We start from the raw sequence: 14,026 nt of genomic DNA on the forward strand, positions 1-14,026 counted from the left end.
ACACTGAATTTCATCTGCCATTTTGTTGCCCAATCACCCAGTTTTGTGAGATCCTTTTGTAGCTCTTCGCAGTCTGCCTGGGACTTAACTACCTTGAGTAGTTTTGTATCATCTGCAAATTTTGCCACCTCGCTGGTTACCCCTTTTTCCAGATCATTTATGAAAGTTAAATAGGACTGGGCCCAGTACAGACCTCTGGGGGACACCACTATTTACCTCTCTCCATTCTGAAAACTGACCATTTATTCCTACCCTCTGTTTCCTGTCTTTTAACAGTTACCAATCGGTGAGAGAACCTTCCCTCTTATCCCATGACAGCTTACTTTGTTTAAGAGCCTTTGGTGAGGGACTTTGTCAAAGGCTTTCTAAAATCTAAGTACACTATATCCACTGGATCCCCCTTGTCCACATGCTTGTTGACCTCCTCAAAGAATTCTAGTAGATTGGCGAGGCATGATTTCCCAGGAGTGGCTCAGCAGGAGAGGGGAGGGAGCATGTGCGGAGGGGAAGGAGGGAGGCGAGAGTAAAAGGAAATGTCAGGAGAACAGGAGGAGGGAACAAGAGGAGACCAAGGTGGCCACAAAGAGCCAGGCCTTAAACCTGCTGCTGCGTCAGTCCAGGTTTGACTTACTCATGCCGCTGCACTTTTATTGTATTTGCCTGGCAAGAAGGGGAGCGAGAGGAGGGTAGGGGGCTGAGGGCAGCCCTGGGGGGAAAGCTCCTGTCAATCACTGCCCTGGGACAGGGGCAGAGGTCAGTTGGAGGGGGAAGGAGTAAAGTGCACCCAAGCTCCACCCACAGACCAAACTCCACCCTTTCGAGGCACTAAAATGTGACACCAATAAAGGCAAATTGCGCAGGTCTCCATGAAATGATGGCTCCTCCTCTGTCCTGTGTGTCTGGGTCCGAAATGAAAAGTGAACAATGCTGCCATCAAGTCAACATCCAACGAGCTGAATGGAGCTGTTCAACCTCGCAGAGCTATCATTTCAGGCTGCCTGCAGACTCAGGAAGACGTCACTGCATCAGGTTCATTCACAGAGCCCTATTTTGAAGGTTTTCTTTGCAACCATAAAGGCTAGAGTCTTAACTTACAGCTGGGATGCTGGAGCTCCAGAGGCAGCCAGGAGGGGAAGGTCTGACTTGCCAAACGGGAAAGGGGCAGCTCCATTTCAGAGGCAAGGGGTGGGGCTAGTGGGTACCTCGCTGTGAGTCAGGGACGGGCTCTGGGTTGCTATGGGAAGGGAGACCCTGGGAACAGGGGCTTGAAAAGCTCTTTGCGGATCCTGCGCAGGCTCCAAGGCTGTTTCCTCCGCTGGTAGTTCCTAAGCTCGGCTCGGAAGTCCTTGTGTCGCATGTGGACATAGCCCTGGGGCTCGCAGAGATCCTAGAGAGAGAGAGAGAGCATGTGACACTTCCCCTGGGGAGGGAAATGGAGTCTAGTGGTTAGAGCAGGGGGGCTGGGAACCAGGACTCCTGGGTTCTCTCCACGACTCTGGGAGGGGAGTGGGGTCTAGTGGTTAGAGCAGGGGGCTGGGAGTCAGGACTCCTGGGTTCTCTCCCTGGCTCTGGGAGGGGAGTGGGGTCTAGTGGTTAGAGCAGGGGGCTGGGAGCCAGGACTCCTGGGTTCTGTTCTAGGCTATGCCACCCCCTCCCCTGCAACAGCCCCCTAGGTACCTGGAAGTGCTGGTAAAACTCCTTGTAGCCGCCACGTAGCACATACAGCTCTGGGTACCAGAGCTCCGGGTACTGATTGGCATCACGGTCCATTCTCCTCAGGCTGCGGCACCTGCCCAATGATAGAGGGATTTCACCACTGAGCCCCTCCCCATTGTCACTCTAGGGACCCCCCTGCACCCACAGGGGCCACAGGACGGGGCAGGAGTGGGTGAGTCTGATTGGCCGAAGTGAGCTTGTGAGGGCAGGAAGGGTCATGGGCACAGGAAGTGTGGCAGGGGGCAGCTGTGGGAGGCACTGTGGGGTTAATGGAGCCTGGAGCCAGCAAGACTGGCCAGCCCCAGCAACCAGAGCCAGGCATTGGCCTCACCCCAATAGCACATAGAGCCTTGGGGGGCACCTGCAACCACAGGCTGCCCCTGCTGCACCCCAGCCATGGCTGCCACTGCTGCCCTGGGAGTGGAGCAGCGAGGTGCCCCCGGCTGGGCAGCACTGCTGGGATGGGAGCCAGGCGTGCCCTGTTGGTCCACTCCCTCTGGGTCATTGGCCACTGTCGGTAGACAGGATACTGGGCTAGATGGACCTTTGGTCTGACCCAGTACGGCCGTTCTTATGTTCTTATGTTGATCTCAGCCGGGTAGGCATTCCAGTGTCCCCAAGGCTGCGGCTCCTCCCTATCACAGAGACCTCGGCAGGGGGATGAGCAGGGAGAGAGTGGGGGGAGCTGGGTGGGCCCCCAAGGCACCTACAATCGGGGGCCTCTCTCAGAGGAGAACTCGCAGTGGAAGATCAGGACACTGCTGCGGGGGCATGGGGTCGTGCCCAAGGGATCCGGCAGGAACCACCTCGCCAGCTGCTCTTCTCGGTACAGATTCAGGGCGCCCTGCGCGAGAGCAAGGAGGTCAGAGGGGTGCAGCGGGTGGGGGGGGCAGCACAGGCAGGACCAGGGCTCAGTGCTCCTTCCCCGCCTTCAGGGCTGGGGGAGCATCCCATAGATGGGGTCAACTGGGAGCTGGCAAAGTGCCATGGCCCCCGCCCCCTTCTCCCCAGGCAAAACCACTGGGCAGCCCAGGATCCTGCATGATGCTTATAGGATTTTAATAATTTCATGATCCCCACAGCCAGCGCCCCGCCCTGCTCCCCACAGCGCCCCCTGCTGGGAGAGGCCATGACTGGAGTAGCCGGGAGCTCCCCCCCAGCCAGTCCTAGCCCCCCCACAGCGCCCCCTGCTGGGAGAGGCCATGACTGGAGTAGCCGGGAGCTCCCCCCCAGCCAGTCCTGCCCTGCTCTCTGTGACACCTGGCGGGAGCTGTCTCTGCATAGTAGGCAGCCTGTTGCCTGCGGGAAGTTGCTGGGGGCAGGACCGGTTGAGCCAGGCTCTTACCTTTATGTGTCCCCCCGCGTATTCATAGGGATAGCGACAGTCCACCACCACGTACTCCTCCACCACCCCAGCCAACTGGCCGCACAGCAGGGAAGCCACCTGGGGGGGGGTTTGAAATGGGGAGGGGGATGAGCTCCCGAGAGGCTGCGTCATGGCAGCTCTGGGCTCGTCCTCCCCCCACGTGCCAGGGCCCCTTGCGTCAGGCGTTGGGCCCAACGTGCTGAGGGTGCAGCGTTGCATGGCCAGGGTGTGAGGGGTGTACTCCATCCTGGCTCTGAAAGAGTTAACTGGAGCAGGAGAGGCCAGTTAACCCCTGGTCCCCTGAAGCCTGGTGTGTGGGGTACCTCCCGGCGGGGGGTCAGCAGACGGGGGCTGCAGGGAGCGAGGGACGAACTCCGCGTCCCTTGCGGGGCGAGGCTGGAGAGAGGAGGAGGGTCAGGGAGGAAGCCCTGGGGCAGAGCTGCCCTGGGACCCTCGCCTGAGGAAAGCAGTGTCTGGCAAGAGGCCAGGAGAGACCCCGAGCAGCCCCTGGGGTGGGGAGCCCTGGTGAAAGGGCAGGCTCTGGGCTTGCAGAGCGAGACCCTGGGAGGGGTTCAGTGGAGGAACAGGCAAGGGGGACAGAAGAGGGCAGAGAAGAGTGAACCTAGAGAGGGCTGCTGACCGGCTGGGTAGGCAGAAGACCACAGAGGCAACAGCCGGGAGTCTGGTGGAGTGACCCTGGACTGCCTGTCCTAGGGTCCCTGGGCTGGAACCCAGGACAGAGGCCAGGCCTGGGCTCCCCTACCTGCTCTGGGGAAGGCGGCGAGAAGCCCGGGAGAAGGGGCTGTGGCCTGGTGGGAGCCCGGGGGTGTGGGCCCCGACGGGGGGCGGCCGACCGGACGGTTGTTGGACGTAGTTCCCCGGAAAGGGGGGACTAAGCATGATCTGGCTGGAGGGCTGAGTCAGAGAAGAGGCAGAACTGCTGGGCTGGAGCAGCCGTCAGCAGGGGCGCGAGATGAGGAGAGCTCCTGTGCCATGCCCAGCCACGCGGGGGCGCTCCCGCAGCGAGTCCATGTTTCCACCGGGGCATAGGGTCCCCACACGTAGCTGGTCCGATGCCCCCAATCCTGACCCGCACCCCCCCACAGTGCTCAGTCCCAGCTCCACCAACGCACCACAGTCCCTGCCGATCCGTGTGGCTTTGGGCTGCGTCTTTCTGTGGGTGGCAGGGAGGCAGGCAGCAGAGGGCCTGGGCAGGAGCAGGGGCATGGACACAGAGCAGCTTTAGGGCTAGTGCTGTTTCCCTCACCCTGTGAAGTTCCTGACTGGGGTCAGAGATGGGGGAAGCACCAGGCAGTCAGTCTGTGGGCATGTGGCTGGAATGCTGGCTGCCGGGGCAGCTCCTCTGCAAATAATGGAGCCTGGGCCGCTTTAGTTTTAGTCCTTTCCTGTCACTCCCCAGCACACGGAGTGGCAGCGTCAGTCTAGTGAGACACACAGCACGGAACCGGGGACGATTAACAGGCCCACGATGCAGCAGCTAGAAGCAGAGCAAACAGGCAGCTCGGAAGGACGCAGAGCACGGAGAGAGCTGGATTGCCAGCAAAACCCTCTGCCCAGGCATGGCAGCAGTAGGTGTCAGAAATGAGTCTGTATGGAGAACTGGCCAGAGGGGATAGAGATGATGCAGCAAAGGGGAAGATTTTGTAGTATCCTACTGGGGGGAAAGGAGGCGAGGCGCGGGAGACCCTGTTGCCAGGAACAACGCATGAAACACTGGAATGGCAGATCGAGGCGTTTGGGTCCTGAGGCCCCGAACAGAATGAGCTGGGAGAGGGAGCCGGAGCCGTGCTCTTGCAGCATGGAGCTGAGAGCTCAGGCATGCGCATGGAGCTGTGAAGACGTAACAGGTTCCCTAATCAGTGAGAGGACACGTGATTCCAGTGTACAGGGCAACGGCTCTAGCCCTAGAGAAATGCCTCCAAAGAGCAAGGCCAACTGAACAGTCCAGGGAAAGGATCAAAACAAGGACAGGCACGAGGGCAGAACACAGACATGGGCTCAGGAGGCCGGACCGAGGGACACAGACGCATTGACAGTGCCGGCATCCTGGTCCAGGGAAAGGCAGAAGGAAAAGTGCCCAGCTATGGGCAGCAGTGCAGGAGGCGTGGAAACAGATTTCAGGTGAGCCGAAGGGAACTGAGGTGCCCTACACCGGAGACCTGCTCATCTCTGAGGGACTCCAGCCAGCCCCTGCAAAACTGAGCCAGCAAGAAAATGCCTGGGGCAAAGGCTGTGGAAGGAGTCCAGCGATGTGGAGGAATGGGCAGCTGCCTGGGCAGATTCTGCTCCTGCCCATCAGACGCCCGTGGGCCCTGCAGACAGCTAGCACAGCGATGCGGCGCGGGCATGGGCACTGGAAAGAGCAATGAAAATCACAGCCCCTCGTGCGCTGCCCTGCCGAGCCACTGGAGCTGCAGGGGGGACTCAGGAGGAGGGCTAGGGGCAGCACTGGTGCCAAGCCCTGCCGGGCACAGGAAGGGGATGTGCTCAGTGTGACGAAGTGGGACTGTTCTTAATGTTTTCCCTGAATACTGTGTGGGTGCCTCAGTTTCCCCTATGCATTTCTTAGGTATCTAGGTGGGGGGGATCAGGGTGTGTGATTGTTGCAGAGCCCAAGAGGGCCCCTGTGATACTGTCTGCACAGAGAATGGCCGACACTCTGTCGCCTGGCAACTCATGACTTGGGCCCTTCCTCTACAAAGGTGCCAACTGAAGGTGTCGGAGAACAAAGAGATCAGGTGACCTCCTGGCCAGGGAAAGAGACAAAGCCAGAGGAGGGGGGGCTGGAGAGTTTCAGTTTGGAGCTGGCTGGGAAAATGGAGGGGAGCCCCCCCCTCCCCCAAGAGGGACCTAACTAAGGGGGTCCTGTTGTCTGTATCTGCAAGACCTGTCTTGGACTGTGTTCCTGTCGTCTAAATAAACCTTCTGTTCTACTGACTGGCTGAGAGTCATGGTGAATCGCAGGAAGCCGGGGGTGCAGGGCCTTGTCTCCCCCACACTCTGTGACAGGGCGCCTGGTTCCAGCAGTTCCCTTTGATCACCAGCTGCACGTGTAGACTGAGCACACGCTGCGGCTGGGTGCTCCCATGCGCCTGCAACGCGTGTTATCGAGGCACCAGTGCTAGGTGAGGGCAAGGAACGGCGCTGCTGGCGTCCGGTCTGCAGAGCAGGCAGAGCTAACACAGATGCTGTGTGGGGCAGTCTCTCCACAGCATCACCTTCCCCTCTCCCCCTTACTTGCTGCAGGCGGCCCTCCCCACGCCCCCCCTGCCCCAGCTCCCTCTGCCTAAATGCCGACGACGAAGAAAATGCCGCCCCCCAAATGCTAGTGCCCTAGGCGACCGCCTAGGTCGCCTAATAGGTTGCACCAGCCCTGCGTCCGGGCTGCAGCTCACTGCAGCAGAATCCAAAGGGGAATTGGAGCACAAGACGTCTTCCCCAGGTACCCACCCAGCAATGGGAAGGAACCCTGGCAGTGCCTGCAGCCAGGGGAGCGATGGCAAAGGCCGAGCAGACAGGAAGGGCAATGCTGGATCACAGCAGTGTCACTCCCAGGGACCCCAGCAAAGCGAAGGAGTCAGAGAGCTGGACTTGCTTCCCCGGAAGGGCCGGCTGCTGTAGCCAAGGGAGGGACAGTGCGCAGGAGGGAAGCAGTTCAGAGAACGCCACTCAGGCAGGCAGCGCTGTGACAGAGGAGAGAAGGAGCCGAGTCCACTACGTACAGGGGAGCAGAGTGGGGTCCAGCCGTCAGTAGCCACACACAGCAGTGGCAAAGGGCAATGCTACAAGCTGCTCCGGGACACTGGGCACGTGAGTAGCTGCAGACGGAGGACAGTGGTGGAGAGCAAACCGAGACAGCAGCGGAGCAGAGCTGGACAGCCGGCACACCCAGACAGCCATCAGTCTGTGTGCACATGGCTGGAATGCCAGCTGCGGCTGCTGCATCGCGCTGCGGTTTTTAATAAGAGTTGTTTTACAAGCATGGGGTCCGAGCGCGCTGTTACCCAGCAGTGGGCGCATTTCACACTTACTGTGGCGGGGCTGACGTAACGCAGATCCCGGTGCTGGCCATCCTCCAGCGGCAGAGAGCAGGGCTGGGGGCACCAACAGAGACAGGCATTGGCACAAAAACAGAGCTGAAGGGATATCCCTGCTCTCCCTGGGGAGGGACATATGTATCCCCTGTCTGCCACCACACACACGCCCTGTGCTCCCTGGAGTGGGACGCCCCCCCTCCCCCACATGCTCTGCCCTCCTTGGAGCAGGATGTCCCCTTCCCCCACACGCATACACGTCCTACCTTCCCTGGAGCCGAGAGGTGAGGCGTTCACCTTAGTCACAGACTGGCCCCTGGGGCAGGCATGTTCACTGTATGGTGCTGGAGGGGCAGCCGGCACCCTCCTGGGACGGGGAGGACGGGCGGATGCTCTGCGCCCCCGCGGGGCCTGTGGCAGGAAGGGCTGGGGGTGCTAGCAGACGAGGCCAGCCCGCCTAAGGAGAGCAGCACAGCCTCGCTGGCCCCAGGAGAGAGGCCGGGGCCTGGGGCCTGGGCTCTGGGCAGGGAAGCGAGGATTTCGGTCACTGCCCAGGGTGATGGGCCCTTGCGGAGCGATTGGGCTGGGGGGCGGCGAGCTCACGGGACAGGTACGATCCACTCACCCTGGAAAAATCCCCAGTCAGGATCTCGCCATCCGTCCCAGGGGCTGGAGCAGGAGAGAGGCCAGAGCTGCCCTGGGAGAGGGGACGAGGGGAAGCCGGAGTGTCAGAGACACAGGGACGGGGGAGAGAGGCAAATACAGCACCAGCAGCGTCACCCCGTCTGGCTTCCCTCTGGCCATGCCTCCCCCTGCCCCTGGCCAGCCTGGCGCGGGACTTGCCCTGAGCCCACGCGCAAGCCGGGCAAAGCGACCGGCTCCGTCTCTCGGCGCCTGAGCCCTGCCTGACCCAGGTGGGGCCCTGTCTGCAAGCGCCGGACGTCCCTGCTCCCCAGGCAGGCTGCAGCTCCAGCCCCTGGTAAGGCTCCCACAGGGGGGCACGGGTGGGTGCTCATGTTTGTGCGCCGCCTCGGCTGCCTTGGCGGCACTCAGACCTCCGAGCGTTTGACCTTTACGAATCCCCAGCCCAGCGCTGTGCCCGGAAGAGTCAAACCCCGGGGAAATCGACCAGCTGCAGCAAACCCCACAGGCTGTGAGCGGCCCAGGGGAGGGCAGATGGTTTGGGGGCGATTCGGGACTGTGGGGGACACCCTGTGAACAGTAACTGGTGTGCTGGTGCCGGGCTGTGAGCCCCCGCGGCGTGGCACTGCAGGCAGCCAGAGCTACAGGGCAGGTGGTGACCCCAAACGCCCCAGCCTCCCAGCTCAGTCTGTCCCCAGCACACGGCCGTGCTCCCCAAATATCCCCGTGGGCGGATCAGACAGCACTGCCCCCACTCACCTTGGCCCTTCCTTCCCCTGGTCCCTGGCTGGCTCCTCGCAGGCGCTTGCTCTGGGGGGAGGGCAGAAGGGAGGGAGCCATGACAAGGCTGCCCAGGACAGGGGGTGAGTGGGGAAGGAAAACGTGCTAGTGTCAGAGCAGGAGGCGGGTGGAGCGGGTGCAGAACAAGGCCAGGCACGGAGGGGGGCCGGGCGGGGTCGGGCGGGTGCAGGGCAGGGCACAGAGCGGGGGCAGGGCAGGGCAGGGCGGGTGCAGGGCAGGGCTGGGCGCGGGGCCGGGTGCAGGGCGGGGCCGGGCACAGAGCAGGTGCAGGGCGGGGCCAGGCAGAGCGGGTGCAGGGCGGGGCAGGGCACAGAGCGGGGGCAGGGCAGGGCACGGAGCGGGTGCAGGGCGGGGCCGGGCAGAGTGGGTGCAGGGCGGGGCCGGGCACGGAGCGGGTGCAGGGCGGGGCCGGGCAGAGCGGGTGCAGGGCAGGGACGGGCACGGAGCGGGTGCAGGATGAGGCCGGGCACAGACCGGGTGCAGGGCAGGGCCAGGCAGAGCCGGTGCAGGGCGGGGCCGGGCACGGAGCGGGGGCAGGGCCAGGCAGAGCGGGTGCAGGGCGGGGCCGGGCACGGAGCGGGGGCAGGGCCAGGCAGAGCGGGTGCAGGGCGGGGCCGGGCACGGAGCGGGGGGCAGGGCCAGGCAGAGCGGGTGCAGGGCGGGGCCGGGCACGGAGCGGGGGCAGGGCCAGTCAGAGCGGGTGCAGGGCGGGGCTGGGCACGGAGCGGGGGCAGGGCGGGGCCGGGCACAGAGCGGGTGCAGGGCGGGGCCGGGCACGGAGTGGGGGCGGGGCCAGGCAGAGCGGGGGCAGGGCGGGGCCGGGCACGGAGCGGGGGCAGGGCCAGGCAGAGCGGGGGCAGGGCGGGGCCGGGCACGGAGCGGGGGCAGGGCCAGGCAGAGCGGGTGCAGGGCGGGGCCGGGCACGGAGCGGGGGCAGGGCGGGGTGCGTGTGGCGGGGTACCAGGCAGGGAGCAGTCATGGGGCAGAGGGGCCAGGCCTGCAGAGATAGCCCCGTCCATCCTGCCCCTGTTCTTAGCCCGATGCCGCAGCCCTGTGGCTTTGTGCATGCCGCTGTCTCGCTATAACTCGAGTGCGCTGGGACCGGTGCCAGGCAGGGCTGTATAAATCCATGCCAGCGATGCCAGCCTCACCTGTGCTTCAGTACTGCCCATCACGCTGCCCCCACCTCACACAGAGCCCTGGGCTAGAAGAGCCAGCTGGGGGGGGGAAAGGCTGGTTCCTACCCCACCAGGCAGGCTCTGAAGGGGCCCAGTGCCCGCCCCTCGGGGCTGGGAACAAGCAAGCACCGGCCAGCCCACAGGGGCACGTCTGGGGACGTGGAAGGGCCCGACCCAGTGGGGTGCAGAGTGTGCCCGGCAATGCCAGGGCAGGGTACTGGGGCTGCAGAATGGCCGTGTTCGTGCCCTCGAGCCCAGGGAGGGGGATAGGACAGCGACCCACAGGCCCTGCCCATGCCCTGCACGGTCCCTTCCCCGCCCCTCAGACACAGCCCGGGTACTCACGGAGCGGGGCAGGCTGCAACGCGAGGGCATCTGACTGCAGCTGAGAAGAGAACCAGAGCCAGGGGGTGAGTGCGGCCCCAGTGGGCAGCAGCCTCCCGGCCAGGCACACAGGCAGTGTGTGTGGGGGGGCTATGGGGTGCACTGCATGTGCCAGTGGAGCTAGGGGGAGCACTGCATGTGCTGGGGGGCTATGGGGCACACTGTGGGGGGCTATGGGGCACACTGTGGGGACTATGGGGAGCACTATGGGGGCTAGGAGGAACACGGTGGGGGGGCTCTGGGGAGCAGTGGGGGGCTATGGGGCACACTGTGGGGGGCTATGGGGAGCACTGTGGGGACTATGGGGAGCACTATGGGGGGCTAGGAGGAACACGGTGGGGGGCTCTGGGGAGCAGTGGGGGGCTATGGGGCACACTGTGGGGGGCTATGGGGAGCACTGTGGGGACTATGGGGAGCACTATGGGGGGCTAGGAGGAACACGGTGGGGGGGCTCTGGGGCACACTGTGGGGGGGGCTATCACCCCAGCTCGGGGGGGGCGGGCTGGTGCAGAGGAGCCGTGGGCGTGGGGGGCGCGTGGACGGGTGCGGCAGCAGAGGCTGGTCGGTGCGGCAGGCTGGCAGCAGAGCTCCTCGTGGGGCAGGGAAGAGCCAGCCTGGCGCAGGCTGAGCTGCCTGGGGGGAGCGGTGGCACCACGAGGCAGCGGAGCAGCCCCCCAGGGCTGGCAGAGGCCGGGCAGCCCCTGAGCAGCGGGTGCTGGGAGTGCGAGCGGCCTGGCACGTACTGCAGGGGGACCCATGGGCAGCAGAGACTGGGGCCCCCGTGGGGACACCCCCCCCCCCGGCCACTGCTCCAACGGGGTCTCAGCCCCAGGTACTGGCTTGCTGCAGGTGACCCATAATAACCCTCCCCTGGGACAGACACAGCGGGGCCTCTGCTCTGCCCCCCAGCCTGCCTGGGACGCCCCCAGACAGCGACGCTGCCTGTTCCCCGCTCCCACCCCTCCAGGTACCTGCCCTCGCTGCTGCTGCTGCTGCAGGCCTGGGGGCTGAGCGAGGGCTCCAGCGCGCCACCTGGGACAGAGAGAGCGGGTCAGTGGGGCGCTGGCCGGGGGGCGGGGGCTGCGCAGAGGGGCTGGTGCTGACCTGTGGGTGTGGGTGTTACCGCAGGAGCCAACAGCTGCGAGCCAGCGGGGCTCGGAGTCAGGGCATCTGGGGACAGCCTCAGCCTTCTCCTTGGGGTGATGCTGCGGGAGAGAGCAGCCCGTGACCACCCTGCCACCCACCATCCTCCTCCTCATCTGCCGTCACCCTCCTCGCCCGCCGTCACCCTGCCACCCGCCGTCACCCTCCTCGCCCGCCGTCACCCTGCCACCCACTGTCACCTTGCCACCCGCCGTCACCCTCCTCGCCCGCCGTCACCCTGCCACCCGCTGTCACCCTCCTCGCCTGCTGTCACCCGCCATCCTCCTCCTCGCCCGCCGTCACCCTCCTCGCCCGCCATCCTCCTCCTCACCCGCCGTCACCCTGCCACCCACTGTCACCCTGCCACCCGCCATCACCCTCCTCGCCCACCGTCACCCTGCCACCCACTGTCACCCTGCCACCCGCTGTCACCCTGCCACCCGCTGTCACCCTCCTCGCCTGCTGTCACCCGCCATCCTCCTCCTCGCCCGCCATCACCCTCCTCGCCCGCCATCCTCCTCCTCGCCCGCCGTCACCCTGCCACCCGCTGTCACCCTCCTCGCCCGCTGTCACCCTGCCACCCGCTGTCACCCTCCTCGCCTGCTGTCACCCGCCATCCTCCTCCTCGCCCGCCGTTACTCTCTCGCCCGCTGTCACCCTCCTCACCCACCATCACCCTGCCACCCACTGTCACCGCCACCCGCTGTCACACTCCTCGCCTGCTGTCACCCGCCATCCTCCTCCTCGCCCGCCGTCACTCTCCTCACCCGCCATCACCCTCCTCACCTGCTGACACCCGCCATCCTCCTCCTCGCCCACCGTCACCCTCCTCGCCCGCCGTCACCCTGACACCCATCGTCACCATGGGGGGCAGGTACCTCTCCACACAGCTGAGATGTCCCATGTTCGTGCACAAGTCGCCGACGGGTGATGGCCCCAGCTCAGGGGTGAAGATGAGCCAGGCAGGCGGGTGGATGGCCCGGTTCCCTGGGTGGGGGCTGGCACCCTCGGGGCTGGCCATCGCGGACGGGCCTTGTCGTGGGGTCTGCTGCCAGGGCCGGGAACCACCCCGCTGCCCAGGAGCTCCTCCCCAGTGAGCTAAAGACGCCCACAAGCAGCTGGTCCCCTGCCCTGGCCAGCCGGGGGCTGCTGTCCTGCCTAGAGCTCGGATGGCCTGGGGCCGCTCTGCCCCCTCGGTGTGCCTCTGCCCGTCCCCACCTCGCTCCTCCCTCAGCTCAGCTCCTGTCGCCAGCCCTGCGTTTAAATGTCCCGCTGCCAATGGGGAGAGACCAAACCCTCCCTGGTCACCGTTGCTACAGCAAGCTCTCTCCCCTGGGGACAACACTTCAGTTGCAAGGGCTGGGGGGCAACCTGCTTCCTGCTGCCCAAGCTCTGCCAGCTGCCCCGGGCTGCCCCCCGCGTGGGAGAGCTCCAGAGCCAAGGCATCTCTGCACGGACCCCCCACAGCTGCCCCTTCCCCCTCTGCCTCCCTGGCTGCGACTGGCCGTTGCTCTATTGTCCTGGCAGCACAAAGCCTTTCTCTGTCGGACGCCCCGCGCTCCAGGCCCGGCAGAATCCCCCGCGCCAGGCAGCCAGCCGCCCTCCCCTGCCCCCGGGGGCACAGCTGACACGGCTCAGACGGCTCGTGTTCCCCACGTCTGGCTCGGCCGCAGACTTGTCCCCGGAGCTCTGGCCTTGCCGGCCCCACGGCACAGCTCCCCCGTGCCCCTGGCAGGGCACAATGCCAGCGGGGGCTCTCTGGCTGCGACGCAGCCCCCCCGATGGCAGCTTAGGAGCCCCTGTGGCAGGAGCTGCCTGTCCTTGTCTCTGAGGGACCCTTGAGTCCTTGGCTTTGGCGGGCTCTAGTGCCCGTATCTGCTGCGGTGCAGGGAGCCGATTTCAGGGCCTGGCAGAGCAGGGGCTGGGCGTGTTCGGAGAGCAGTTTGTTTGTATACACACACCCTGGTTCCCTGAGAACACACTGCATTCGGGTCAGGCACCGGCGCCCTGTCCCCTGCTCCCTTGCCTGCCCCTCTCCGGGGTCCCACACGCATCTCAGCCAAACCCGCTGCTTAGCACCCAGCCGCCTTGCTCCAGCCTTACGCTGGGTGTCCCCTCTGGCAGCTGCCCCGAGGAGGAGGCCCGGCGGCCGGCCGCTGGCAGGGGGCACGCAGGGATCCCCAGGAACGAGTTCAGCTCAGCCTGTTCCCTACAAGTCAGCGAAAGCCCCACGCCGGCAGCCTGGCTACCGGACCATAAGGCGCGATCCTGCTCCGGGGCCGTGTTGAGATCATGCCTGGTAGAAAAGAGGCGCATGGAATTGGAAATGAATGGACCAAAATCGGGGTGTCAGAAATTAGGCCTAATTAGTGAACAGAATAATGAGGGGATGGGCTAGTCCCCACCCCTCCCCTGTGGGACCCTTAACAACCCCAGAAGGGGAGAGCAAGTGGGCAAAGATGGGGACTGAAAGGAGCAAAATTTGCCACCCGCGCCTTCATCATCCAGAGCCAGAAAGAGACCCAGTGACACCTCCGGCTGGGATGTGAGCTCTGCTCTCCGGCTGTCACACCTCCCCGCACCCCAGGTGTCCTCTTCCTTCGCTGTATGTCTTCCCTTTCCTCGCTCCCTCGCCCGCTCCTGCTCACCCAGAGTCTGGCTCGGCTGGCCAGGGCTGCGCCTTTCCCAGCGTCGCTGGGAGACGGGACCAGAGAGGCAGGACAAGGATAAATTGCCTGACG

At 64.7% G+C, this 14,026-nt stretch overlaps 1 protein-coding gene across 1 annotated transcript; it reads right to left on the bottom strand.

Moving 5' to 3' along the window:
* Positions 1-1,234: 1,234 nt before the first annotated feature.
* Positions 1,235-12,306, bottom strand: LOC135881050 (M-phase inducer phosphatase 3-like). Its single transcript, XM_065407540.1, has 10 exons — positions 12,072-12,306; positions 11,114-11,174; positions 10,104-10,143; positions 8,539-8,589; positions 7,763-7,834; positions 7,135-7,197; positions 3,062-3,160; positions 2,427-2,560; positions 1,678-1,789; positions 1,235-1,387 (listed from the first exon to the last, which is right to left on the bottom strand). The coding sequence occupies exons 1-10, from the start codon at positions 12,304-12,306 to the stop codon at positions 1,235-1,237; spliced, it is 1,020 nt and encodes a 339-aa protein (XP_065263612.1).
* Between the last annotated feature and the right edge of the window lie 1,720 nt (positions 12,307-14,026).

Source organism: Emys orbicularis, chromosome 7, assembly GCF_028017835.1.
Source record: "Emys orbicularis isolate rEmyOrb1 chromosome 7, rEmyOrb1.hap1, whole genome shotgun sequence".
Lineage (NCBI taxonomy): Eukaryota > Metazoa > Chordata > Testudines > Emydidae > Emys > Emys orbicularis.